Source organism: Strix uralensis, chromosome 13 (genome assembly GCF_047716275.1).
Source record: "Strix uralensis isolate ZFMK-TIS-50842 chromosome 13, bStrUra1, whole genome shotgun sequence".
Taxonomy (NCBI): domain Eukaryota; kingdom Metazoa; phylum Chordata; class Aves; order Strigiformes; family Strigidae; genus Strix; species Strix uralensis.
In genome coordinates this window covers 11,084,922-11,112,346 of record NC_133984.1, presented here as the reverse complement: position 1 = coordinate 11,112,346, position 27,425 = coordinate 11,084,922, and the positions used below count along the sequence as shown (strand labels likewise).

Below are 27,425 nucleotides of genomic sequence, written 5' to 3'. Positions count from 1 at the left end.
ACATGAAATGTTATCTTTTGTACACTGATTTTCTTTTTAGCCTATATAAAGTAGCTTTGGATGCTTACACTGTATCTTAGTTCATTTACACTCATACTGTGAGTATATATAAGTTCTGTTATTCAGAACCAGATACCTTCTTATTCTTTCAGTATTTGGAGAAGATGAGCTCATGTTCTACACTTGTATTTCTGTCATACCCTCATTTCTTAAATATATAAAGAAAAACACATGTGCCATTTTATTACCTCTCATCTGTGTAGTCAAGAAGAAATTTTGCTAATGGTACAGCTTCCTTCCTCATTTTAAAATAAATTCTCTGTGCAAATTGGAACTATAGTTGGGAGTACCATCTTCAGCATAGTATCATTAAGGTTCACAGTCTAAATGGGATAAGCACTTTTGTCTTTTTCTTTTAGTTTCAGTTGATTTGTATCATGATGAGAGAGTTTTTTTAAAATAATATTGCTGTTTTGTATTTAGTCATTAGAATGTCCTTTCTGGGTCAGACAAATGACTCATCTAGTCTAGTGTCCTGTCTTTGATAATGGCTTGAAGAATAAGGGAAGAATAGGAATAGGTAAAGCGTCGGGTCTCCTAATGAATGTTACCTGCGTGGTGGGACCAATGATCACTCTACTTGGGAAAAGGTTACACTAGAATATACTTGATTATCTAAATAGTACGTTTCCTTTGAGCTTTTTTTTTTAAGTTTGGGAAAACATAGGCAGTTTAATCACCCACATAAGGATTTGTTTGTTGTGGTTCCCCCTGCCCCCCCCCTTTTTTTTTTTTTTTTAATTTCCTAGGCAAAAAGCTATTCTGAAGCTCTTCACTGGTACAATTACTCTGTCAGCTTCTACACACCTGGGCAGATAGATCAGAACTTGGCTAAGTTGCAGAGGAACATGGCTTCTTGCTATCTTCATCTGAAACAAGTTGACAAGGTATGTATATATAATATATACGTATACATATTATTTATTTATTTGCATTGGTTTTGTTTTCATAGCTATGTCACTGGGACTTAATTTACATCTTTGTCACTCTGTACCTCTTCTACTTTGAGAGAGGGAACTGTTTGCCTGCCTTGCATGATCCAGCAGAGAGATGTTGTTCATCATCTTAGCTGCTACTGGGGCCTCTGGTGTCACTTATCATTCTAATGGGGGAAACAGTCCACAAGTTGTGTGACTATGCCTCAGTACATCAGGTTTCTTCTCAGATTAGAGGTTCTTCTCTCTTCAAGACAGATGAGCCCTGGTAGGAAAAACATTTGACATGTCTCACCAGAACTTGCCACAACAGCGTGTAGCCCTCAACTCTGGAGAGAAGTTCATCTGCTTTACCTACCTAGGCCTTCTCCTTTGGGGGTGTTAAACTTCACAGTTCAAAGTGACAGAAGGGAGTTTAATTTTTCAGCATTCTCAGAGCTTCTCTTCCTGATTCTGTAGCTCTAATTTTGAGAAATTGGCTTTTTCCTCAGTCTGGTCATTGTCAGCATTGGTGCCATCTTCTGCTCTCATCACTTTTCTTTCCAGGGAAGATGTTGCCAAACTAAACTTCTTGAGTAATTATATAAATATCAACAATGTAATCATTAACATTTTGTGTATCTTTTTAGCTCTCTTTTGCAAATATATTTTGCAAATTATATTATTGATTTCAAGATGTCATTGTACTGATTTCCTTTAATCTCTTCTGTGAATAGGCTAAAGAGGCAGTTAAGGAAGCAGAGAGGTGTGATCCAAACAGCATCTTTACTAAATTCAGTATCTATAAGATTGCAGTGATGGAGAAAGATACTGATAAAGGTAGAATTTGAAAGATAAAGGGTCCACTACGAGGAGCAGAAGTGGCAAATATATTAGAAAATACTAAGCAGATTTGGACTGTTCATCTTGAGAAAGACACAGTAGAGGGTAGCTAGAAGAAGGGTCTGTAAAGTCATCGAAACTGTCAGGCTGTAGATTTAAACTGCCAGAGTGGGATGTTTTTTGCACACAGTATGTAAGATGTGGAGTCCGTTGCCATATCTGATATTGTCTGGAAGGAGCCTCTGGCTAGGAAGTGTCTAGTCTTCTCATGGGCAGAAGCTATAGTGGCATCCAGGGTGAGAATCATTGTATGCTTACTGTTTCTAATATTCTTTTGTATGCATATACAATATAAAAAAAGATACTGAGCTAAATGAACCTTAATGAAACCATTATTACTGCTTTTAATTTCTCTGGACAAGTGGAGCCTGAAGTTACCAGAAAATACATGAATTACTGAGATGACTTACAGAATGACATATCTCTGTAGACTTTTTCTTCTGCCATTTCATATTTTAATGAGAACCTTAGCTCAAGTAATGAAAATTGAGAAATACAGTCTATACTTAGAATAGAGTAACATGCAGAGCTTATTTTCCGATGAGTTCTGTGCCAATTAATTGTTCTCTATACATCTTTTTAATGACAGCATAATTTGTTCACATAATATAGAGTGGTAACCACAGCACAGTGTGAACATAAAAGCAGCAGCACCCTTAGCATAAGCCAAGATGTGGGAGCTTGGAATCATGCCCAGACAATGTATGAGAGAAAGTCTTCTGTCTTCAGTGACAAACAGTTATTTAGCAGAACAAAATTAAGGATGTGAGATCGTTTCATTTGTATGGCATTCCTGTTTCCTTAGATTAGTAGCTTGGAAAGCATTCTGGCACCTCTCTAGGAAGAAATGTGTAATTGTGGAGAACTGCTCATATGGTCAGGTTTTCTTGTCTTGGTTTTTCATATTAAAAAAAAAAAAAATTATAGCCTTTCATAAGTAATTTCTAAAGCCTCATTAAAACAGTAGAGCTTTCCACCTTCCCATTGCTTCTATAAAAAAAATAATTTTTCCCTATGTATATTTCAGCTGTGGAAGCAGTTATTGAAATGTGGAAGCTAATAGAAAAGCCACCTCAACATGAAGACAAGTTGAAAGTGGATGAAAATACAGGCACTAACCTCCTGAGTTTAGCTGCCCAAATTGCTTTAGAGGTAGAGCAGATAACATTGTCTTTGCTTTTCTTTATTGATATAAGTAGGACAGCTGTAACCTCTGTAACTTGGCCTACTTCTAATATTTCTTTGTATTTCATGCCTTTCTAAGTATTTCATGCTTTTGTGACCAAGGTCTCACTCCAGTGTGTTGTGTAATGCAAAGTAGAGATTGATTTCACATATAAAGAAATTGTATTTATTAGTATTTCTTCAGGAAAATAAAGGATTCTGAGTTACAAATGTTGGTATCTGGAAATGACATGGTGCATTTCTTTAAAATTCTCCTTAGCAAAATGTTGTGTCTTTTTCTGCCTCTGGGATTTGATCTTGGATGTGCTAGAGGGAACCTGTGTACAAAATACACATAAGTCAACTCTGAAAGACTGAAAAGTCCCTTGTCCCTCCTGTTTGCCTCTTGGTTGGTGACAAGTGATGTCTGAACTGGCTGATTACACTGGCAGAATTAGAAGAGGCTTTTGGTTGCACTTTAGCAATTTGTTCATAGCACTGTAAGGCATGAAAGCCTTGCCAACCTGTACTGACCCTGTTCTTGCCATGGGCTCTTTGGGCATAGAATCGTATGATCTCTCCTTACAGATTTCTCTTGAGTCTGAAGGTCTTACGAGTCCTTTGTTCTTTTTCCTGCTTGTAGACTGCACAGACTTTTGGAATATGCTGTTGCTTTGTTGGTTTTTTTTTTTTTTTTGGTGGTAACTGAGGTAACTGGTGGTAACAGTTTGTACAAAACATGTTTTCATTTCTTTTCAGAATGAACAACACGTTGTGGCTATCAAAGCTTTGGAGTATTTGTCTGAACACGTACAAGACTGCCAGCGATTATTTGCAGCTTTAAAGTGAGAATTCAATATATTTACAAGGAAGGAGAAATTTTTCTGGTTTCTTTTTCAAAAAGAATTTATTATATTGAGGAAGGTGGAAAACAGAGTAAATGAAAGATTAGTTAGCAGTCTTTTTGGTGCTGCAGATGTACCTCAAGCCTGAACTCTTCATATCTACAGATGTTCCAAGTCTCTCCCAAGCAAATAGTATTACTTTCTCTGAATTTTATGTTTACATTGTGATTTGAACAGATGACCAACAGTGACCCTAATGAGATTGCAACAATACATTTGGTGAAAATACCAATTCATTTGTATCCTCTGATGAAGTGGTATCTTCTTACTGAAATATTCTATCATGTTTATAAAAACAGAAATTGTGAGATAGATGCATTTATTCCAATATTTGCCTAAAGCACATTTATTTACTTACTATTACATGATTTAACAAAGTGATATACAAAATAAGGCAATAGGTGGGAAATAATATAATCTTATTCTCCGTTTGACCTTTGAATTCTGTGAGTTCCATAGGCTGATAGTGTAAGGAAGAAAAGTGAGATCCTTTCTGGAAAATTAGGACGAAGTACACTATTAGAAAAAAATTTCTTGTTTCTTAATTGCTTGTTTTTCTCATACTTAGATGTTTGGTTCGTCTTATGTTGTCAAAGTTCATGGCAGAAAATGAAGAGAAAAGGTGAGTCCATTTGCAAAACCATTTTCTTGTGGTGAGTACATTGTACAAATGTTGTCATGTTTTCCTGCTGGGCTTATTTTCTTGCAAAGTAATGAAAAGATTAGTTTTTATACTAGTAAAAAGTCCATCTGGATAACTTCCCAGCTTGACCTAATGACATCACATAGAAACATCTTTTCTACTTGTATAACCTTTCCTTTAAATAGTTTCTTTTTGCCTTCCTCTTTTATTAATGCGTAAGACTGTCAGGTATTTTTGATGGGGAATGTGAGCTAAGCAACCTCTTTGATACTAGGATGTGATATCTTTAAGAAGTTCTGAGTGAGAACTTCAGAGTGGGACCTCCCCTGCTGAAGACTAGCCACTTCACAAATGGTGTGTTGGCTTAGAAGTAGGAGAACTGTGCTGCTGGATTTTGACCGTCAAGAAAACAGTGTAGTGTCAGTGGGGTTTCAAGCTTAACCTGCAGCCCCAACAACTCACAAAATCTCCTGCTGCACTTCTACAATGACTTTCACTGCTGCAGATCAGTAAAACTTTTTGCAGGCCTTCAGTACTCGTCCTGCATCTTCAAATGTTAAAAGTTTCTAATGCCTGAGATGTTTGTCAGGGGAAGAATGATTATATCCGTAATTACGGAGATGTTGTATTCCACATAAATAATGTATTCTGTTGTAAGAAGGTTAATCAAAAATTTTCAAAAACTTAATTTTTCCTCCATTCTAGAGATGAAGATATCAACTCAATGCTGACTTACTTGACCTTGGGTATGCTTTTGTTTTATTTACATATTCTGTAGTTCTTCCATCTGTGAACATTTTATGATATGATTAGGTCCATACCAACCAAATATTTAGACTCCTTATTTGCGTCTAGGTTCCCAACTTCCCGCTGAAATAAGTGAAAATTAAAACTGGAGATTCAACAGTGTTGTGAAGTTGGATCTCAGTGCTACAGGTTTTTTCTATGGAGACCTTGAAGGCTAGTGTTGGAAAAACTGTTTGCAGTAAAGCCTATACTTGGGAGTTTCTCTCAGACAAAGGGGCAGTTTCTTCTAGGCAGTTTCCCTTTAATCCTTCATAAGGCAATGTGTGCAAATAACAGATATTTGGGTACAAGCCACAGCCTGGGTGGCCTCAAGTGACAGTCTCCCACTCTGACTGCGTTGGCAGGAACAAAGTTAGTATCTTTAGTAGCAGGGCTACCACAAAAGGAAGAAGTTTGGTTTTGTAAACTGAATTAACAGCGTAACTTTCTACTGGCATTAATTAAATGGCAATGGTGGTCTTTGCTGGTCTAGCTGTTTAAAAGGGAGCATTTTAAAAATTAAGTTAATGCTGTTTTTTTTTTCCCTGGAAGGCTTAGAAAGCTGCAAGGAGTAATAGCAAATTGCTGAAAGATGGGAGAGGCTTGTCAAAATTAGTTCCCACTTTTAAGTTGTGCTGTCCTTTGAAAAAGAATTGTCTTACTTGCATTGGAAAAAGTACAGGAGTTTTACAGAGGACTTTTCTCCATCAGGAGAAATACTTATTTTCACTAAATCTTTTTTACCCCTCTACCTATCTGGGACAAGAAAGTTAATGAGATTGTACACTAGCCATGCTTACTGCAACTAGAAGAGAATGAAGACTAGAATTAAATTAAAGATTCCTTGAAGAAAGGCCTCAAACCTGTTATTAAATTTAAAAACCCTCGACTTTTTGTGAAATTAAGTAAAACTCTTCTGCATTAGACTTCAGTGTCAGTAAACTTTGAAGAGGCAGTACTTGTTGGCAGCCTTATATATCTTATCTAAAATGCTGTTTGAGGCACCTTTTGATATTTTTTTGTAAGCCTCTCTGATCAAGCATATTAGATCTAAGTTGTGAGAATAACTCTTTATCAGGATTTATATGGGAGTTTTGGAAACCTCTGTTTTGTAGTGTAGTTATTAGACTTGGAAATGTTTTTATTCTGCTCAGAAAGTGTTACTTATGTATTGAACAACACATTTTCTGCAGCTCACAAGAGACTTGCTGAGTCTTTCACTGAAGAGAAATTTACAGGGGACATGAGGATCCTTGAAGCTCACTGGTTTAGAAAAGTTGGTAGGTTGCACTCTCAAAATCTAAACTGAATCCCTTCCACCTCCACTTAGCCAGACCTTAAGGAAAAAAAGAAGTGTTTAAAGATGTAGTAGATTTATAAAACTTGTCACCTTTGGCAGATGCTGCCTTAACTAGTCTTAAAGTTCTGCTGCATTTTCAGTCTTCTGAAACTATCTGATATGGCTCATGTTTTAAGTCAGTTATTAAGGCAAATACTCACACAAGGTCTATTTGGCTGATGGGACAGCTGATACATTATTCCCTTTACCACAGGAATTATTGTATGTGTCCATGATACAACTCTTCAGAGTTCACCATTTTTCTCTTAGACAGCCCTTCACTACCAAGACTCAGTTACAGAAGTAAAATTTAAGATCAGGCAAATAGAAACCATAATGGTTTTCTTCAGTGTCTGAAAAAAATGCTGCTGAGAGCAATAAAAAAGCCTTACAGCTGATGCTGAGTATGCATATTCTCATGTAGGCAAAATGAGAATTAGGAAGTTCGGGTGAGTGTACTGGTGTGACTGGTGCAGGATGAGCTTACCTCTCCCACCCAGATAGACTGTCTTCATTATTCCCTTAACTCAACAGTCCTGGAGTTTGCCTTGAACTACAGTATATGAAATCTAAACAGCAAGCTTTATCATAGATAAAGTGTTTCCTAGGGGGAAACGCAGCTTTCATGGAGCTGTCCTAAGCACTATCTGTAGCGTGTCTCTGGATCCTCATTTAGTAGCCTTTGTTACACTGGTTTGGTAAAGGAGTCAGTGCATTTGCTGTCTATAAATAAAAACAGAAGCTTAGGGTAACAGGTTGAAGCAATTTTTCAGATTCTTGCTTCTGCCAGAGCATACAGGAGAGAAAATAGTTGAAATCCGTAATAAGATATCTGCCATGGTGAGCTTTTGCACACATCCTGACAATGTAGCCATGCTTCAATAAAGAGTAGCAAAGGGAGAGAAACAGCAGAGGTCGAATATAGTAACTGTGAGTGGAATCTGTAGTGACCATGACCTTTCCAAGGCAGCATTCCCACTCACAGAAAAAACACTTCAGAGACTACAAAAACCTGTCCTAGAGAATAAATGAACATGAAAGTTAGAATCTGCAAAGTCACTGTAGAATCTAAACATTTAATTTGGTCAGATTCTCATATGTAAATGATTTGATTGTCTTTAGGTGGCTCATCCATTTACTAATTGGAATTGTGTGTTTAATTGCCACCTACTTGACCCTGCTGGGCTAAAATGGAGAATGGTTCAGAATGTTGTGGGTTTTTTTCCTTTTTTAAAAAATTTGTCTTGAGAGTATTGTTCAGTGCTTTTATTCAGATACTAGCTTTGTTTACCAATATAAGAAAATGCTTCTTCCAATTAATGCTCTTGTTGGTAGGGTATGTGGTAGAATGGATACTTGGTTATGATGAAATTATTAAGACAAAATTCAAAGCATGTATAACAAATCACTAATAATGGTATTTCTTGCTGTTGTTAAATGAGGTGTTGATGATACATTGATTAAGAAATTGAATTGTAGAATGTGAACTGTCTATTACTAAAGATTAGATGGGCAGACCTGCAACGTTGAAGATTTTTATTCTAGTCTCTATTTTTTATGTCTTTGTTAGCTTGGAACTTAGCTGTACAGTTCAGGGACTGTCCTGAAAAGACGAGGGATTTTTTTCTACTGTCTTTCAAGGTATGTTCTCTTGCTAATAGTATTTCTAACTGAGGAATATTGTCATCTGTCTAGTTCTGTTAGAAGTTACATCCATGTATCAGGTATCTCCTGGGAGACATGCTTGTGTGCTCTGAAGATGGAGCACTTTTGTCAGAAGATTGACCTGTAAAAGCATTATTATCATACTTGACATTGTGTTGCTTAAAAATGTCATAAGAAACTTAGACTTCAATGAGAACTTTTGAAAATAAATGGATTCTGATGTTTGGAAACTGTATCATTAATACAAACATGTTAAGTAGTTGAGTCCTAATCTCCATACAGAACTTCTGCTAATACTGTCAGTTTTGTATGTGTTTGTGGAGAGTGGACTCCAGCACTGCTTTACATTCTATATTTAAATAATCTTCTTGTGTAATTGTACAAGTAAAATTGCAATGTGAATATATACTATTCATGACTGATTACTAAGTGTCACAGAGGAGACTCAGCCATCATCTGTTCATGAGCAAATTGCTTTATATAGGCAGAATTCTCATTACCTTTTCATGTTTTTGGTGTCAGTTGTCCCAGTTTTGTCCTTCTGACAAAGCTGTTCTAATTGCTCAGAAGACATGCCTGTTAATGGCAGCTGCAATTGATCTGGAAATGGGGAGACAAAAAGTAACACCTTCTGAACAGGTAGGGCATTGCTCTGCTAACTGATTCTGTATGTACCGGTGTAGTGTTTTTTCTTTTGATTTTGAAGTCTTTGTTTTTCCAGTCGGAGCAGGATATTGAGAATGCAAGCATGGGAACCTTTCATAGTTAATTAGAATCAATGCACTTTGTGCTTTCCAAACAATTGTAAATGTTGCATTTCTGTAAATTAGTTCTGTTGACTTCAGTGGAATTGAACAGATTTGTACCAGCAAAAGGTCATGGCAGTACCTTCTCTTAGAGGAATTTCAGTCTCCCTTATATATTACGTAAGGAGTCTGCTGTGGAACATTGGCTGGTCAGGCAGATAATTAGTGCATCTTCAGGATTATGCTGTTGCTGAAAGTAGTTACCAGTATGGTTGTGATAAAGCTCACTTTTTTTTGTTGTTGTTTTATGCATACATCCATTTTTTGGGGTGTTGTACTTACTGTGGTAAGAAAATTAAGGAAAATGTGTGGTGGTTATGAAGGAAGTACGGAAGTCTGCTGTACAGTGATTGTTGTCGAAACTTACTTTTGTGGAGAGCAATGCACAGCAATTTGTGTTGTGGGATTTAGTGCTTTGTCAGTCTCAATAGCACTATTTTATGCTTGGGAGCTAAAATAAATGATGTCCCGTACAACCCATATGGTTCTCTCTGGAATAGTGGAATGTTTGGTGTGAAGAGGCTTTGTCTGGGATGTGGAGATCTTTGAAAAAGAGAGAGGAAAAGAACCCCCAAAACCCAGTAACTGGTGTAGATAATGTACTAATCAGGCTGATTCTTAATTTGTTTTATAGTTAGGTATAAAGGTCCTATTAGTTGTGACATGCATATTCCTTTTGCTTTTAAAACTATGACAAAAATAACTTCTTAAATTTTGTAAAATAGATGGAGCTTATGACTCAGGCCCTTCAACATCTCCAGGCATGCAAGGAGATATGGAAAGTTCTGAAATTAACAGGTAAGCTACAGAGTGTGTCTGTTCAGCACATGTAACTCTTAGACTTAATCACTGTATTAATGAAAAATACAGGGCATGTGGAATTGCTGTCTCAGCTGAAGAGTGTTGAAGCAGATATATGACCATATGATAAAAGAATTGGCAAAGCCAACTACTGTTTTTTGTATGTCATTGCAGGCTTTTTATTGTATAGGTGCTGCGAAGTGTGGAACAATCTTGCAGAGGGAAGTTGGGTTGACTGTTCTATCTTAAGAAACTCCAAGCTTTTTGCTCTAGAGTGGAGTCACTCTTGGCACTGTTTTAACAGTTTTACTAGCCTCTTCCCATATAAGGAATTCCAGAATACAGAAGGTCCTGCTACCATGCTTTGAAGTGCCAGGACCCATCCTCTGTTCCCTGACTATTCCATGTCAATTTAGATGAGATATTACTGGAGACTGGCATGCATTCAGCTGACTGCTGAGATGCGGAGTGACTGTTAGCCTAGAGGATGCATGCTTCACTTTTTTTGGTAGTATATTGGTAGAAAAATTCCATTAGGCATTCCTTGTCTGGCCTGTGGTCTGGTTTCTTTTTGGTTATACGTTTGGGACTCTGTGGAGTTTCCATTGTAAGATGCATTAGTATTTAACTTTTTTCAAGAAATACACTTGTTGGGGTTTTTTTCCCTTAAAGTTTCTGAATGAAAGGTTAATTATATGGCCTGGATTTGGGATTCTCTTTGCCCTTTTGCACTGAAGGCAAGATAACTCAGGAAGACTTCTTCCTATTTAATTTTCCATCTTTAAAATCCCAAGGGGCTGGTTATCTCAGGACAGGGACATACTGGAGTTTCTCCTGCAGAGGTTTGTGGAATGGTAGCCTGGTGCTTCCTTCACTTGAAGCAGATTAGACCTTAGCCAACACACGGACAAGTCTGTTGCCCTGGAGAAAGCTGAGAATGTCTTTTAGATGTAAAAACAAAGGTCTTTGTGATAGTTCAGTAAAGAATTGGCATTTGTATCAGGTTTACACCTTCCTAGCAGTTCTACTGTTCTCCCACTCTTCTTCTGTGTTTAAGGATTTTCTGAGGGCTTTTCTACCAGAAAGGGGACAAGTCCTATAGAAAAATCTTAAGTTTATGATAACTTCTTTCATAAGATGACCTTCTGAGTTGGTGGCCTTCTGTTATCTTAGGTGTCTGTGAAAATGGCTTCCCAGTAGCTATTACCTTGCCTAGGAGGCAATAACTAACCAGGAGGGTTGCTTTAATTTAGTCAATTACAGACAATCCAGATTATTTTTTTTGAGGGGAAGGCGTGGTGGTTAGTTGGTTGTACACTGGATATCTGAGGTTTCTGTCCAAGACTGCTTCAGAGTTCCACTTGCTCTGCTGTTAAATCTGAGCACCTTAATGGTTTTCTTGCCTGTTGGAAGCAAATTCTATACCTTACGGTACACCATATGGCTTTAAGAAAATGAGTCATTGCGTACAGACAATTCTGTCTCTTCTGTAGGAGATTTTGCTAAAGACCCAACAGACACATTGTTGCTGCTTTATGAATTTGAAGCAAGATCCAAACTCAATGATCCAACACTCTACAACCTTATGGAGTCAGTGTGGGAGCAACCACAAATAGAGGTCAAGACGCTAGAAATCATTGCATGTAAGGACTGCATTTGTACTTGCTTCTTCAAGTAATGAAAAACAGCTTTTATTGCTGTTTCCTGTTCATTGGGAGTGACCAGGATTATCATGTTCTGCAGCATGCAGATAATGGGTATAACCATATATATTTTGTCCTGAAGCAAAGATGCTTAGGATCTCAGCAACATTAGGAGATCTGTATTTTGAAATACTGTATTATGTGGATCATGAACCATAAATTTGTGACATCCTTCAACTTCTAGACCCTGAAACATTTGTATATCTTGTGAGTCTGGAAAAGATTATTCAGATAAACTTTTACAAGCTCCAAAGTGGCAAAGGCCAGAGAATGACTCTAGCTGATTCAGGCCCCAGTACAGAAGTTTTAGGATGTGGACTTTGGATAGATACGCAGTTTCAACTTAAAGTTAGTGTGGTTAATTTGTAAATAGCACTTTTCTATACTGTACCATATTTTCATCACAAAGTTCTAGTCATTCTTCCTTGAGAATCTAGAGTGGGATGCAAGGAAGATGAATAAAATTTAGAGCTACTGTGGCAGATCTTTGGAGGGGATTCTGTAGGATTGCATAAACACCTACTTATCTCCATTGTATTGAGGGAGTACACATCTGGGCTTGGAAACACCATACTGACATCCCACTCCTGCCTAATTTTTCCATCCAGATTTTCATGTTCAAGGAGACAAACAGAACAATGCTCCTTACTGTAGACACCCCACCCCCGCAGTATTTTTGGATTACTGCACCAGAAGTAAACAGCAGTGAGAGTACTTGTAAATTATGAAATCTACTGTACTTCTGCCTTGTAGTCCTCACTGATGATGTGCACAGGAAGAAAGCAGTAGAGAAGCACTACCTTGTGACCAGCCCAGGCATTAAGCAAATCTCTTTTTCATTGTTTTATCACAAGGGATCTGGCAACATGCTGTAGTTTATTTTAGTGACCAATGAGATTAAAGTCTGGCTCCAGTAATTTCTTTCTTCTCTATTTTCTTTTGCTTTTAAGCATTAGCAATGGAATCTCCAGCTCGGTATCCTGTACTGTGTAAGAAAGCTCTCAAGAGTGCACTGAGCCTTCACAGAAAGCAGACTGTCATTGATGCTGTGAAGTTTAGGTTAGTATTATCACATAGCTTTGCCATGAGCTTGTGACTGAAAATGCTGACAGGGAATAAAGCCTGCAATTTGAAAAAAGTGGATTTTAGTTTATGTGCAAGGTTCCACTCCTTGCTGGCCAACCAATGGACCTCTGAAGTATGACTGTCTAATAGATGTGTTAACTGCATTTTGTTTACTTGACATATTTTCTGAAACAGTCGTATTTCCAATAAATGAATCTATTGAGGAAGGAAAATGAAAATTGGATCCAGAAGAGGTCTCTGGCTGTTTCTTGAGAGGAAGGTGTTCATTTAAAATGTTACCCTGCAGTACTGAACTAGGTATTTCAAAGACAATGAAGTGAAGAGAAATTAAGGGCTGAGAAGAAAGGCATGAGTTGTAAGTTAGTGATATGATGCCATAGTACATATATGATTTATTTTGCAGGGTAACTGGCTCTCTAACAGCTGTACCTTATGGAATCTGAAAAACAACCTGGTGTGACTTCTTTCTCACTTATATCCCATAAAGGATTTTTCTTCCTCCTTTCCGAGTCCCTTGCAGTAACCACTGGGCAAAGGCAACTGTTAATATCGCCTTTCTCACTTCACACTGAGAAAGACCAACCCGTTTTCAGAAACCATGTATTTGTTACTGATTTTCTGAGGATGCTGACTACTTAGTTCTTGTTGGTGAAGTTAGAAAATGTACTTTTTCCTTGCTGCCACATGTAGCACCCTAGAAAATATTACGGCTTTCCTTCTATGTTACTTCAGAGCCCAGCAATGAAAATAATTAAGTACTTGCTGCTCTTGGCTCTCTTTTTGCATAGTTGTATGAACGAGAATGGATACGAGCAAAACGTATGTTTCTGCTATTAGAATGTGAGTGTAGTAAGCATCAAGGTGGACATGTCTGTCTGACAATGATAGAGACACAAGTTAATGTGCTGCTAATACTAAAAAGTAGCTGTTTGTGCACATGGTATTTAATGTGTCCTCTTTTGCTCTGTTTCAATTCTCAGCAAATGCTTACACAGTTTGATTAATCTTTCTTTGCCGACTGGATTAACAGACTTGGATGCCTGTGTACTGCAGGAGATGTGGGACTACTTTGAAGATGCTCTGAGCGTAGTCAGCAGCACAGTAAGTTGAACAGGAAAACAAGAGATTGAGAGATGGTCCTGAGCACATTAAAAAAAACTCATCAGACTGAGAATGATTAGTAGACTGAACATTATATAGTGTTATAAGTGGAGCAACTAAGATTTCTTCAGTAAAAGATACACTGAAATTACCTCAGAAGTAGTGCCTCTTGGATATTTGCAACTGAATTATGAATTTTCCTGGATTTTGTAAGGACTTTTTCAGAGACATTTAAGGCCAAATTTTCAGTGCCTATTTTAGAAACATCTTCAGCTAGAACATCCGTCTTTACTCCTCTTTCTACATTCTTACACTGAATATGATTTGTTAAATGCAGATTACTTTTCCAGATCAGTTTAAAGCCAGCTAAAATTTGGATACCAATCTTGCTTTTTTCTCAGCTCTGTTTTGCTAAATGTATTTGGGAACTTACTATGTTGCTATTTTTTCCAAATGACCTAGAACTAGATTCCTGTGCTGTCAGTACTTGTGGCACCACGTGCCTTGCTTCTGTGAGGACACGTATATGGAGAGTAAAATCTTTCAGTAGGCATTGCTGCTGCTCCTTTCAGGCCTGAGGCATAATGCTGTACAGTGAAGGCAGTTGTACTGAGGAAGTCAGACATTTCTACTTAGAATTTCATAGGTAAAAATCAGTTAAGGAGTGTTGCTTTTCAGGACTAATGAAACCAATATATGTTTCATAGCTTCCTTCCATTGCATGGCTGTTTCTTTAGTCAAGTTTGAATGTCTCTTATTCTACAAAAGGGGCGTAAAGATAACGCTGTTCCTGACTTCCCAAAAACAGAATGTGATCACATTCGTGCCTGCATTTCACCAAAGTTCTCATCTATAACTTTTATAATGTTCTTGTTGAGGGATATGAATGAGACGCTAATGTGAACTGATACTCATAACAACAAAATTTCACAGTACTAGGTGGCCTTCTTTTGCCTTCTTGCTCATGGCAGCAGGTACTAATTGGTACCATGCTAAGGGAAGGACATTGGGGCGTCACATCAGTACATCAGTTAGAAAGCTGGTACACCACTCAGGATTTATACCTTCTCTTCAGAAATGGATGCTGTGTTTAGAAATTCACTCTGCGCCCTCTTATTTAGGATGAGAAGTATCTATCAAAGAGGGAAAAGGAGACCTTCTAGCTTCCCCTTAAGGATTTGCATGGCAAATAAATAATTGCTTGTCCTTCCCTTCTGCAATTCAGTCAGTTCCCCACCAGGTTCAAAGCATTGTTGGGTACACTGGCTTCTGTTCTGCAGTTATAAGGGCAGCTTTCACTCTGTCAAGCCATTGCCACAGTGCGTAGGGAAATTTTGAAGATGTAAGAACTGCTGCTTCTAATCTGTAGTGAGTGGCTATGTCCTGCTGTTCAGTACTGTGTGGATAAACTGGTCAGTGCTGCGGCAGCAAGTTCAGCCTGTCTGCAGATAGGCAGTTGGAAAGTGTACTTCCATTCTAGCGTCAGTCCTAGTCCCACAGAATTGTGTTTTCTGACCTACCAATAGGTAATTGCAACATGACTTACCTGTGTTGGAAACAGGCTCTTTGACAGTAGTGCAGGTAAACTGAAATACAGGATGGCTCTGAAGGAATTGCCCTTTGTTTAGGAGGAAAAAACCCAAAATGTTTTCCCACTCTAAAACTAAACTCTAATGCACTCTTGACTTGTCAGGTTTAAAGTGGAAAGTCTATTTTCTGATGAGCTGCTGCTTCTCGTTTGCTACTTCAGAATGCTTACCCAGAGATGGAGATCCTTTGGTTGATGACGAGAGCCTGGAATACAGGAATATTTCAGTATACTGTTGGTAAATATAAGGAAGCTGAGCAGTGGTGTGGATTAGGAATGCGTTTCCTCAATCACTTGGGATCTCTGAAGAAAACCTATGAAGGCCACGTAAGTGTAAGCAGATGGATTTGAGGATGTGGGATCAGATGTCTGGCCTGAATTTGAGATACGGATCTGGGTGAAGAAAACTGTACAGATGATCTTTAAAGAGTTTCAGGAGAAGCATGATACCTAAATATATTGAGGGAGCTTGATGCTAAAAGATTTTTTCAAAGTGAGGCCAGAAAAGTTTTCATAGACAGTAGAAAGAGTAATGTAGTGTCCTTTTACTGGAAGGATCATGTAAATGGCTGACTGGAAATAAAATTCTATTTGTGGCCATGGGAGAACCCTTGGCCTTGTACCTTCCCTGTTTTAATAAAAGTGAAGGTGCTGTACCAGTTTACTTAAATCAGCTCTTATATGAATACTTTCAAGCTTGGTTTCTAGTAGAATCTAGTGTCTTATAAATAGGGTTTCAGCTGATGTGAATAGAATCACTAAAGCTCATCTTTTCACGTGTAGCTTAGTCACTTCCTGTGAGGGAGAAATTTCAGGGCTAGCACCTCTGTAGAAAGCAACACCACTTTTTCTTACCCTGTCACAAATAAGCTTCTCTGCACTTTTTGGCTGGTGCTCCTACCTCGATTGCAACGCAGTGCAGCCTGGCTGGTGTATGCAGCCATCATGCATTCTCCTAAGCACAAGCTGGGCAATCAGAAGGTGGTTGCAACTTTTATACCATTTTAAGTACATCAGTTAAGACAATAAGAGTTGAGATCCTGTGAATAGCTTTAATTCACTGATGTAAGACTCAACTATGCTTGTCAGTATAAATAAACCCACCTTTGTTGGGTTGCAGTGATTTAACTATTTTTTTTTCTTAAACCACTGTATTTAAATCTGTGCCAAAATCTTTACATCAATCTGAAATTTTAGGTTTAGAAGCTGGTGGTAGTGTCCCACCTATTCCCTTGCTTCTGTTCCCTGTCACTTCATTGTATTATCTAGTTGAATGATACTACTTTATCCATCCTTGTTGACAACTATGGTGCTTATATTCTCCAGATGATTGGTCTTTATAGTGAGGTTCTGGACAAATTGGACAGAGCAAAAGGGTTTCTCCCAAATGAAGGATAATGACAGCCACAACTGCAAAAGAGGAGGACAGCAATCTCCCTTGGAAATGTTCTGCTGAATGAAAGAGGCTGTTAGCTCTGTGAAGGCATGGGGTCATGGGAGCAGTGGAAAAGAAACCAGGATCTCCTCCTTGTTGGCAATTAAGTTATGTACTTTTAAGGAAGTGTATTGAATAAATATAATTGTTTTCCTCTAGGGAATAATTTTCATTCTCTGGAGTTATATAACAGTTAGAAATAAATACTTAACTTTTTCATGATATGCATCTGTTTAAATACCTGATTTTAGCAGTAAGTGCCAATGAGAACAATAAAAGTATTCCAAGACCAGGCATCTCCTCTGGATGTTAGAGCTGCTTTGCTACATAAATATTTATCAGATTGTTTAGTTTTTCCTCCATTTCGGTATGGGCAAGAATTCAGAGCTGTTTGCCAGTTTCACAATTCAGAACAAAAAAGAGCAGGTACTATTTAGCTCAGAGAAAAAGCTAAAGCTTTGACTAGGTACTGCTGTTCATAGACTACTGTGATGGATGCACTCCTCCTGTTTGAAGTAACTGAACTTTGGTCCAGCAGATGCTCAGCAAGGGCCTAATCCAAGTTGATCCTCTTGTGTGAGGCTATCAGTGAGAACTCAGCACCAAACCCAAAAAAACCCGATTTGGCTGGAGACTGCGCTGGTAAGCGGCCAAACTGCATTAACACAGCAGAAAATCTGACTACAAATCAACCACTTTACACTATAAATGCCTCAGCCATCAGCATCTGTTGAGCTGGCTGCGTGGTGGTGGTCTCCTCATGAGTCAGGACGCCTCTCAAGGTTACCCCTCGAGGCTGAGAGATCCCTAACCTGACACCAGACATCGATGGGTTGGTAAGTGACGTTTTTTCATGCAGTTAAGATATGTATAGTAAGCTTAAGCGATAGTCTCTGTATCCCATACTAACTTTAAGTGTAGTAAATAGTATTGACTACCAATCCATTTACATTAAATATTTTACATACCTAAATTTACTGATTAGAATTCAATAAACTAACTACTAGATCAGATCTAAGTGATTTGACTCTTCTCCTGTGACAACTACTAACACAGCAGTCACAGTTGAGCATGAAATCCCCTCAAATCCCCATAAAAACACAGGCTGGTAAATGGATGGATCTTACTGCAGCTGGATTGAAGAGATATCGCCCACCTGAAATTCAGTGTAGATAGTGAGGAGTATGGAGAGGTGGAGTTAAGAAACATAGTCAGGTCTGTGTATCTTTTGCTGTTTCACTGGCAGGTTTGGAAGTCAGAAAAAACATGGCCTGAGTGTTGTCTTATGTCCTGTAGCACAGATGGGCTCCATGACACCTCTTGGTGTCCTAACTGGGGGAACAAATTGTGGTGTCATTCTACCTGCATATGAGCACAAGGCTCACATCTTCCAAAGGGCCGAGCCCTTCCCTGGAAGGAAATAACAGTGACTGGAGTGGGAGGGAGCAACATTGCACTCCAATACAGCCCTTTGAGTGCTTGGGGATCAGTACTGTGGGTTGTAGCAAAGCCTAGATAATATAGGAGTTTGTTGTTGTTTTTTTTTTTTTAAAAAAAAGACCGATAGGGTGCTTGGGCAAAAAGCACAGATTCAGGATATCAGTTGGCTGCTTAGAAGATGGGGTAGGTATCATTGCAGCTGGTAGATGTATACTGATTGCTTTTCAGTAAGGGCTGCTGTGCAGGTACAAGGCAGGTCAAAGCAAAGATGGTATATTGTGTCTTTTGTATGATAGACCACATATACATTTGCATGATGTATAACTGGGCATACATCCCATAAGTAGATTTTTTTGCTGTTTCTTTAAGAGGATATTCAAGCACCCTGAGGAACACTGTAACAGTAATTTCAGGTCCTCTGGTTTGCTTACTAGAAAGCTAAAAGTGCTTTGCTGCTTATTCTTCACAAATACTACACGGAAGGCAAGGCTGATGTACAGCAGTATCTTTCAGGTATAAGATCATCTGGTTTGAGATTAAGACTTATTTAATTTTGTTTTTAAAATGTAAAAGTGTATTTTACTTAGAACCAGATTGTTAAAGCCTAGTTAGAGAGAGGACAGGGCCACTAACAGCAGGGTGTCGGCTATAGAAAAGAAGAAATTGCATTAGTCATAGTCCATGCTGAAAGCCTGACGTGCTCTGGAAGAAGAGCTTAGTAGTGTGCTTAGTGCAGTGGTTGGGGCCAAGAAGTAATTAAAAAAGTCAGCTGCATTGCAGTCTCTATCAGTGCTCCATGTCTACCTTCTTTTCTGAGTAAAACTTTTCTTCTTGTCTGAGTAAACCAAATATTAGTGATTTCTGCTTTTTGCGTGCACCAGGCACCACTTTGCGTCTTGTGGCTGAAGCTAGAAACCAGCCCTCAGCATAGCTGCCACATCCTCGTGCCTGTTGTGCAGCTGGATACAGGGTCATTTCCTGAAGGCTGGTGTGTGCAGACACGTAAGTCAGCGTGGCCTTTACAGCAACGTTAAGTAGGAACACATCGTACTGGAGGCTTTGCAGTACTGCACAGGTTAGTATCAGCTTCTGGATAATAGTGTGAGAATGGGCCTCCCTAAAGGAGCAAATTACATCAAAGGCAGCAACCAGGGAAGTATTGGGACATTTACAGGATCTGGTGCCTGTGATAGCAGGCTAGTGGATGCTATAGCTGAGACTGGTGCTGCCTGAGCTGTGCCCCTGCCAGAGAGTTTGTTGTGAAGTGCCTTGTTGCTCTTCAGGCTCAGCTAGCTAGAACTATGTATTAGTAGAAACAGGAACATACCTCTGCGGAAATAGTCAAGCAGGGTGCGAAGATGAAAGCAAAAATAATTATGTTCAACTGGAGGTTATGAAAGTATTCTTCTTCCTGAGGTCTACCACAGGGCCTTTATTCTTCACGCTGAGGTAGTGTAAGCAGTGGAAGCCACTTCCACTGAATTTCAGTGGCATTCCATTTATGGTACCCAGACAAATCACCCAGATTGCCTGATACAGACAGGAGGATAGATCTGTTTAGAGTAAATTCTCCACCTCATGTGTTCAGTTCACCAGGTCTAATCTGGACCTCTGTGAGCCGCTGCTTCCAGATCTTTAATGCACAGTGTGCTGTCTGTTTAACTAAGGAACACCTTTGAACCCATAAAAATCCAGGCCTCAAATGCCACAGAAAATTCTTCTGGAGTCACAGTTTTGGAGATGTATGCTGCGTCACATTAATGCAGGGACTGTAACCGCTGCCAGAGAGTCAAAGGTATCCACTGCTGCCTGTAGTATCTCCTTGGTGCCTGCCAGGCTGGCTTTAATTATTGTTCTCAGTTCTGACTTGCACAAACACATAAACAGGTAAAGGTGTCACACTGTACTAGATGAGAAGGTCATGTTTGCCCAGTAAGTGTAGCAGGTAATTACATACAGCCATAGAAGGCAGCAAGCATTAAATGTGCTTTTGCCTACAGCCAGAATTGTTTGAATTTTTTCCTTGGGAGATACTCAGTTTGATTTCTTTCATGCTACAGACTTTACTAAAGAGTCCAGATCAGATCACTTGCAGACTGAGAGTACTTCTCACCTCTTCTCTGCACATTTACATTGTACATTTTATTCCAGGCTTAGTATTTACCATAGGTTTTAAGCAGGGCAAGATTTCCTCTCCTAGTTGAATCAGACCTTAATTAACTGGATTTCCAGTGACCATTTGCAATAGGTGGTTTGTATGCAGTCACTCTGCTTTGCAGGTGTTCGTGCATTGAGTTTGCTAGTGTGGATGCAGGCTGGTCCAGTGTTTATTTTACTCTGCTAAATGTTGCTTTATAATTCAGTAGTCCAGCTAGGATGACTGTAGGATATAAATCTTTTTAAGCCAGCAACAGCTGAGCTGGAAAAAAAAATATCAGTGCTGCTCCTTCCTCCCCCAGTCTTCTCTTTTTATTGATCACTGTTTTGTTGCAGCATCATTTCAGTTTAGAGAGGCTGGGTGCTCATTCCGAGATGTTAACAGATTGCTCCAGAGGGTGGCATTGCATCAGTGGTTTGATTTATGCATCACTGTGGAAGCTACAGTCTGTTGGACACTTGCTCTGTAACTGCAGAGTTCCTCTTTGCTTCTCTAGGGCAGCAGTTCACAAATTTCCCCCCTTTCCTGAGCCTGTATTTTATACCCTTTTTTCCTAATCTGATAATTAACTGGGGAGCAGCGAGTCTAGAGACACAAAGGAAATACAATGTGACTTGGAGAATGGGTCCAGGGAGAGAGTATTTTTACTACAAAGCCACTAGGAATGTGGCTGCAGGGAACCTGCCCGGGAAAAAAAAATGTCCTTGCTGAGAAGAGTCTGGGAGTGGGGCAGGGCAGAGAAGACAGAGCCCCGGAGCCCCTTCTGCCACCCCTGGCCCAGAAGAGGAGCACTGGCTCTCCAGCAGCTTTCTGCTTAGGGTGCGCCTCAGGCTACCTCCCACTGTACAGCTTGAGAAGAGCTTCGCTGCTGTTAAAGTCACGGCTGCACTGAGCTTTCTGGAGAGGCAGGAAGAGGGGCTGAAGTGCTCACAGTAATCAGAAATCAAGGTAATTGGAAGAGGGCTGAAGCTCATTAGAGGATTGGGCTGAAGCTTTTGTCAAGTAGTGCACTGGAACTAAGGGAGGGGATTCCACCGTCACCCCTGTGGTGAGCCAAGTGTGGCCCCAACAAGGTATTAGTCCCACAGTGCTCCTGTGGGCTTGTAGCATTAACAGATCCTGCACTGACTGACCCAAACAACTTGTTTTTCCTTATGGTTAAAAAACCCTAAAACAACACAGCTCTCATTTTGGAGGCAAGGGATATAAATAAACACTAAAGGTCAGGGGTTACCTAAGGATTCTTTAAGGAAAGAGACACCTTTAACATGATGATAACTTTACCTGCTTCACAGCAGATGCTTCAGCGCCATGAATCCTGCTGTGACAGCTTGAGGAAAGCAAGAGGATAACAGTCCTTGAAGGTTATGCTGCCAGGCATCATTAGCAAGAAAAGCCGTATCTAAGACAGCTGTCCAGGTGCCTCCGTCTCAGGCACCAATGGGGAAAAAAATTTTTGAGAAAACTATTATTAAATTCCTTTCAACCCCTCTTCTAGTAGCCTCAGAGCTCCTGTGCTCTTCTGCTTAATAAGGGCCAAGACAGTTAATTAACCAGAGCTGCAGACAGAAGCATAGACATGTTTCTCTATAGCACAAGCAGCTTATGGTCTAATTTTCTAGAAGTGTCTTATGGCAGATTAGTTTCATGCCTGTTACAGGCATCTGTAGCAGGACATCTTGACAGAGAAAAGAACCACCCCCCCCTACATACCACAATGAGACACAACCAGTAACAGGATAATGCTCTGCTATTGAATGGTCCCCAAGGACTTTCCTAAGGTCCTGGTAGGCAGACCAATTTGTCCTTGGCCAGAAAAATAGCTCATTAAAAAGCTTCAAAAGAGCAAGTTCTTTCCCTTCATGCCATCCTCATTCTCTTAGCATCTGGGTTACTCTTCCAGTGGTTGTCTCCTCCTTACAGGAGCAGCATGATTTATTTGAGAACATAACCTTAACATTTCATTGTTGGATCAGATCAAGATGGCACGTCAGCCCAGGACACATCATGGATCTAGGGAGGAGTGTCTGCAGATCCACATCCTGCAACTCAGTTACCAGAGCTAACTCTGCGGACTGGACAGAGAAACCTGGCAGCTACCGTGGCAGCTGTTAACGGACAATGTTCCTGGGATGCTTCACATCAACAACTGCATCATTCCAAATCTGGCACTATGTATGTAAACAGTTTGATTTTTGGGAGTGGTAATGCTAACATCAGGTCTGCTTAACAACTGTTTCATCTTCCAGTGTTTTATGGACAACCACCACCCCAAGACTGTTGATCTGATCAGTTAAAGGAGTTTCTAAAGTGTGTTTTATTTGTCCAATGACTTTCACAAACGGTGAACTATCTGCCAACTGTATGCCCGTGCTCAGTACAACACACCTGTTCCCCTGAAATCCCACTTTACTTCTCTTGCATACAATTTAAAAGGAAAAAAAAAATGTCAAGATTTAAAAACCAAAACCCTCTCACCTTTCAAAAGCAGATTCAGGCAGGAATGTATAACGATACTCCATTAACCACATTTGTCTTCCAGTGAACACTCCTGTTCTCTGCACTTAAAGGTACTAGGAAAAGATACTAGTTGTCTTTACAACTTCTTTCTTCTTCTCTGTAATGTCTAAACAGCATGTTAAACTGTAAAAAGATGCTCTATATTAGCTGGACTACTTTGCTGTCTTTATATCCAATACAGGAACAATTACGTAGCAGCATATAAACCCTGTTATTTGAGCTGCATTTGTAAAGCAAACTCCCCACAATTCAAGCCATGACCCAAAATACATTTATGGTGTCAAGTCATCAGACCAGAGTCAACCTGTGTTACAATAATCCAATCAAAAGAGCTTTTTAGTGGCCTGGTTACAGCTGTAAATAAGCCCACTTCCTTTCTTTTCTTTTTTTAAAATTTCCTTTTTCTTTTAGGCACGTTCTCAGTGACCACCTTATACTAAAAGAAGCAAACTTTTTTTTTTTTTAAGCCACTGTCAACACTTAAGTTTGCTGTGGAGAGACTGTATCAATAGTTGCTAAAATCAGCACCAAAAAAACCAGATCTGGCACACAATGAAGGACTCCTCAAGAAGGTCTCAAAGACAGTTCTTTGCAACTCTCTGTTTATTAAAAATATATGTCTCCTTGGAAGAAACACTGGTAACCAACTAGTGTTGTCATGATCGATTCCATACTGTCAGCTATGCCATGGAGTACATCATCTTTTTCTCCACGTGACTTGATGAGAGGGAGACAGGCTATTAGGAAAAAAAAAAAAAAGAAAAAAAAGAAAAAAAAAAGACAGGAATGGCATGACTAGCATCTTAAGACTTTTGTTTCACTTACTCCACTTCTCCAGGGACCGATGTTTATAGCAGCTGGAGCAGGACCAGCAGGGCAGGGGGCTTGATGCCGAAGAGGAATCCATTGCCAAAGTCTGCTCCTTTAGGGTCGGTCCCACTGACAGCAGAATCCTTCCTGCCCTCCACCACACTAGTGGCCGCATCTCTTCTGCAGCACTGCCTTCTGTCCCAGGAAGCTGCTCGGTCCCTGCAGGGCTCCTTGTGATGCAGGACGAGTAAAGACAGCTTCTCACCAGACAGTACACGTACAGTCTTACAGCAGCTCTCGTTCACACTGAAAACTGTGGCCTGTGCGCACTGTGCACCGACTGACACACAGATAACTGTTACCTTCAGGAAAGGGGACTGGCACCCCGTGCATTCACTTATCCCTATAAAATAGGGGGAGGGAGAATGGGCCAAGACTTACCTGCTCGTGCTCGTACAGCGACCTCCTTTGTTCTGGTGCTTGACACTATGTCTCAAAACCAGCATTCACCAGTTCTTTGTAAGGTGGGAGCACTCTTCTACCTGTACTATGAGTACCCAGCAACATAGCTCCTTCTGAAAAGCTGTGCGAGTTTCCCCCCAGCTTCACACAAGGCTCTGTTCCCACGATGGAGCCCCAGTCAAGTGTGGCAGCCAAAGGCTCCTCAAAGGCAGACATTTCTCATCTTAGGGCCAACTGTTGCCTCACTTGAAAAATCCCAGTGTAGAGCAGATGAGTGCAGCTCTGCATCCCCCTGCCCCACCGGCCTGCAAGCACAGGGCACCCAATTCAGATTTATAAGGTGACTTTGAGAGAGGGAGCAGAGCCCAATTTCAGAAAGAGGCAGAACCAGGCGAGGCAGCTGCACATCCACCTGCCAAGCCCCAGCTCCCAGAGCAGTAGCGAGGTCCCTGCTGTGCTGGAAGGATGGCCCTGCCCCTGGGAAGGCCACCACCACCTGCATGCAGCAGAGCCAGGAATTTGGCACGGAGCAGGGAAGAGAGGGAAGTTTTTCAATTCTGTTACTGATTTGGAAAAGTGTGAGCGTCCATCCAAGGCACAGCTGGGGGCTTTTCCTGCCAGTGACTAATGCAGAAGAGAATGCCAACGTGCTACCGCAGGCTAGAATGGGTCATTTCACCTGTGCCCACAGGTACAGGGCCAGCCCAATGTCCCAGGTTTTCCACAGCAACACAGGACAGAGAATTCATTTGTTCCATGTGGCCAGTAGAGTATTTCCTAACTAAACACTGCAGAACTAGATTCTATTTACAATAGAGCCAGCTTAAAAAATAAGTTAAAAAACTGGATTTTATACCCATTCAGTTCATTATTAACAAGAGAAAAATGGAATAATGAAAAAAAAAAAGCCAACACAGCAACACAATATGGTTTTGGTTTAAAATCAGCTTAAAAAAATAGAACCAAAAGGAAACCTCTCATGCAAACACATAAGGTGGTGTGTAAAACAATGTGCAATTTAATATGTAGTATCATCCATTCTCTTGCTGTGCAGCCTCCTGCTCAGTCTCCATCTCCCAGCCTCACTCAGATCAGCTGTTGCTCCTTGCTGGACCTCTGGTCCCTTCTGCAGGCAGCGTTCCAGTCTCTGCTCTGCCTCATCGACCTGGGGCGGCTGGCAGGAGGCTGGCCCCGAAGGGAGACGCTTCTGAAGCACCTGGTACCGTTTTGAGCTCTTCCTGCCCAAGTGGACTCCCTACGCCCAGTCGTTGGGACAGAGAAACTGAAAGATCCTTGCAATAATACAATACCTTTTAAGAGAGGTCCCTCAGGTTTCCTAGTCCACATACATATATATATATAATATATATATAATATCTCTCTCTATATTATATATAAATTACATATACAGATAAATAAAATGCTTTCTGCTGCCTTTCTGTTGCACTGTTCAGAGCTGCTAGACAGTCACACTTGGAAAAAATGCCCCTGGAGCTCTGATACTAGCTCATGTGCTCAGAGTCCATTGTTTCACTTGTTTCTTACGTTAGTCCTTAGTCGCCTCCTCCCATCTTGATTCTTGGTTTAGTTAATAATAATAATAATAATAATAATAAAAAACGACCTTGAATGGGTTCTCATCTGTCTCTAATGGAGCAGTGGGAAGGTCCATGCAGGAACGGTGGGAACAGTCACGTGATGAATGAGATGAGTTCATCCCAACAAAAGAAACAGGACTAGAAAACTCAATTTTGTGACGATCTAAAAAAGGGGGCAGGAATAGTTTTCATATCCCCCCCCCTTGGGGCAGAGGGCTTGGGTGGGGTGGGACTTCGGAGATCTTCTGCTCACAGGGAAGCAGGTGGGGGACATCTTCAGAGTTTCTCTGGGGATGGGACCCAGATGTAGTGCCCGGACTGGTCCTCAATGATCTGTTTGATTTTGCTGTAAATTTCTTCAAGAGAGTCTCCTTGTACAATGGCTGGAAGAGGAGAGAACAAACAAGACCTTGAGCATCACGCAGTGCTGCACCTTCCCCACCACACTCTGCACCAGACGGGCCGGTGTGGCGCAGCCAACAATTAATGGACGAGACAACCCGTGTCCAAGGAGCTGTAAGAGGCGCACGATGACACACAGGGTTAACCCAGCGTGTCCAAGGGGATTAGCGAGAGCTGATCCCGAGCTGGCAGAGCTGCTGGCAGAGCTCCTGCGTGTGTGAATTGCCGGCTGGGTTCTCCACAACAGGCTGCTAATCAGCTTTGCAAACTGTGTCACGCCACCGCGCCGAACTGGCTGCAGCAGCTACTGCACCGCGGAGAACAGGAGGGCCTCACTCAGACCAGCCCGTGTGTGCCGAGCGCGCACCCCGAGGTGCCGTGTTTGTCCATCCCCTCTGGTTGGCTGCCGAGGGCTCCTCGTGTTTGTTGCTTCCTTTGCCACGGGGTGGGAATCGCAGCACTGTCAGGCTGGAGAAGGCCAGCTTTTGGCTGTCACTGCCAGCTGTAACTCTTGCCCAAAGACCAGTGGCAGTCTTGCTGCTTAGTACAGACACAACACGAAGCACTTCACTGTGCTTCCTACATCAGAGCAGGAAGATGCACACGGAGGGCCAAAGCCTTCTGGTAATTCAGCCTGCCTGTGTAGCCCAGCCAGGACCATCCTCCAGCATCTGTGTTCCCTCATTCCTGGCCCAGAACTTGCTACAGTGACCATCTCTCTGCCCATTACCCACTTCTTTCAGCAATGGGTTTCAGCCAAGAGCGTTCCTTCCCCAGGTCAACTTCAAACTCACCGTCCAAGCACGCGACAGCATGCCAAGGCATGCAAAACCATGGTGCATGCTTCCTTTGCGCTCCTCCTGGAAGAGCAGCTGGCAGCTCTGGAACTGCTGCCCAGGACAGGAGGCCTGGGGAAAGCTTTTACTCTGTTTGTACCCCTACATTTACTCAGCTGAGATCCATTTTTGGAAAACGTTCTGCTTGGGATTTTTCCCAGTAACTGTTAGGTGGGTAATGCAGGGTTTGGCAGGATTATCACTCCTCAACTTTAGAAAACAGTTACTGCACTGGAGAAAAAATGGCAGATCAGCTTCTCTGTCTCTTTGCCTGCCCATGATCTTCCAGAATTAACCATG

General features: G+C 40.7%; 2 protein-coding genes across 10 annotated transcripts in view; one reads left to right on the top strand and one right to left on the bottom strand.

Moving 5' to 3' along the window:
* TEX11 (testis expressed 11) overlaps positions 1-22,904 on the top strand; it is a 38,267-nt gene extending 15,363 nt beyond the window's left edge. Inside the window, exons 15-28 of the mRNA XM_074882973.1 lie at positions 810-947; positions 3,801-3,886; positions 4,515-4,568; positions 5,295-5,335; positions 6,569-6,655; positions 8,285-8,355; positions 8,902-9,018; positions 9,911-9,983; positions 11,480-11,629; positions 12,640-12,748; positions 13,756-13,876; positions 15,627-15,791; positions 16,791-17,735; positions 22,474-22,904. Coding sequence (XP_074739074.1) covers positions 810-947; positions 3,801-3,886; positions 4,515-4,568; positions 5,295-5,335; positions 6,569-6,655; positions 8,285-8,355; positions 8,902-9,018; positions 9,911-9,983; positions 11,480-11,629; positions 12,640-12,748; positions 13,756-13,876; positions 15,627-15,791; positions 16,791-16,862 — 1,284 coding nt within the window. The 3' untranslated portion in view covers positions 16,863-17,735; positions 22,474-22,904. The remainder of the gene's footprint in view (positions 1-809; positions 948-3,800; positions 3,887-4,514; positions 4,569-5,294; positions 5,336-6,568; positions 6,656-8,284; positions 8,356-8,901; positions 9,019-9,910; positions 9,984-11,479; positions 11,630-12,639; positions 12,749-13,755; positions 13,877-15,626; positions 15,792-16,790; positions 17,736-22,473) is intronic.
* A 698-nt stretch (positions 22,905-23,602) lies between these two features.
* The window catches only part of DLG3 (discs large MAGUK scaffold protein 3), an 80,352-nt gene continuing 76,529 nt past the window's right edge, over positions 23,603-27,425 (bottom strand). For 8 of the 9 annotated variants that reach the window (XM_074882965.1, XM_074882963.1, XM_074882967.1 and 5 more), the window contains one exon: positions 23,603-26,270. In XM_074882965.1, coding sequence (XP_074739066.1) covers positions 26,164-26,270 — 107 coding nt within the window. In that variant the 3' untranslated portion in view covers positions 23,603-26,163. The remainder of the gene's footprint in view (positions 26,271-27,425) is intronic. The other variant, XM_074882964.1, reaches the window with a different exon arrangement.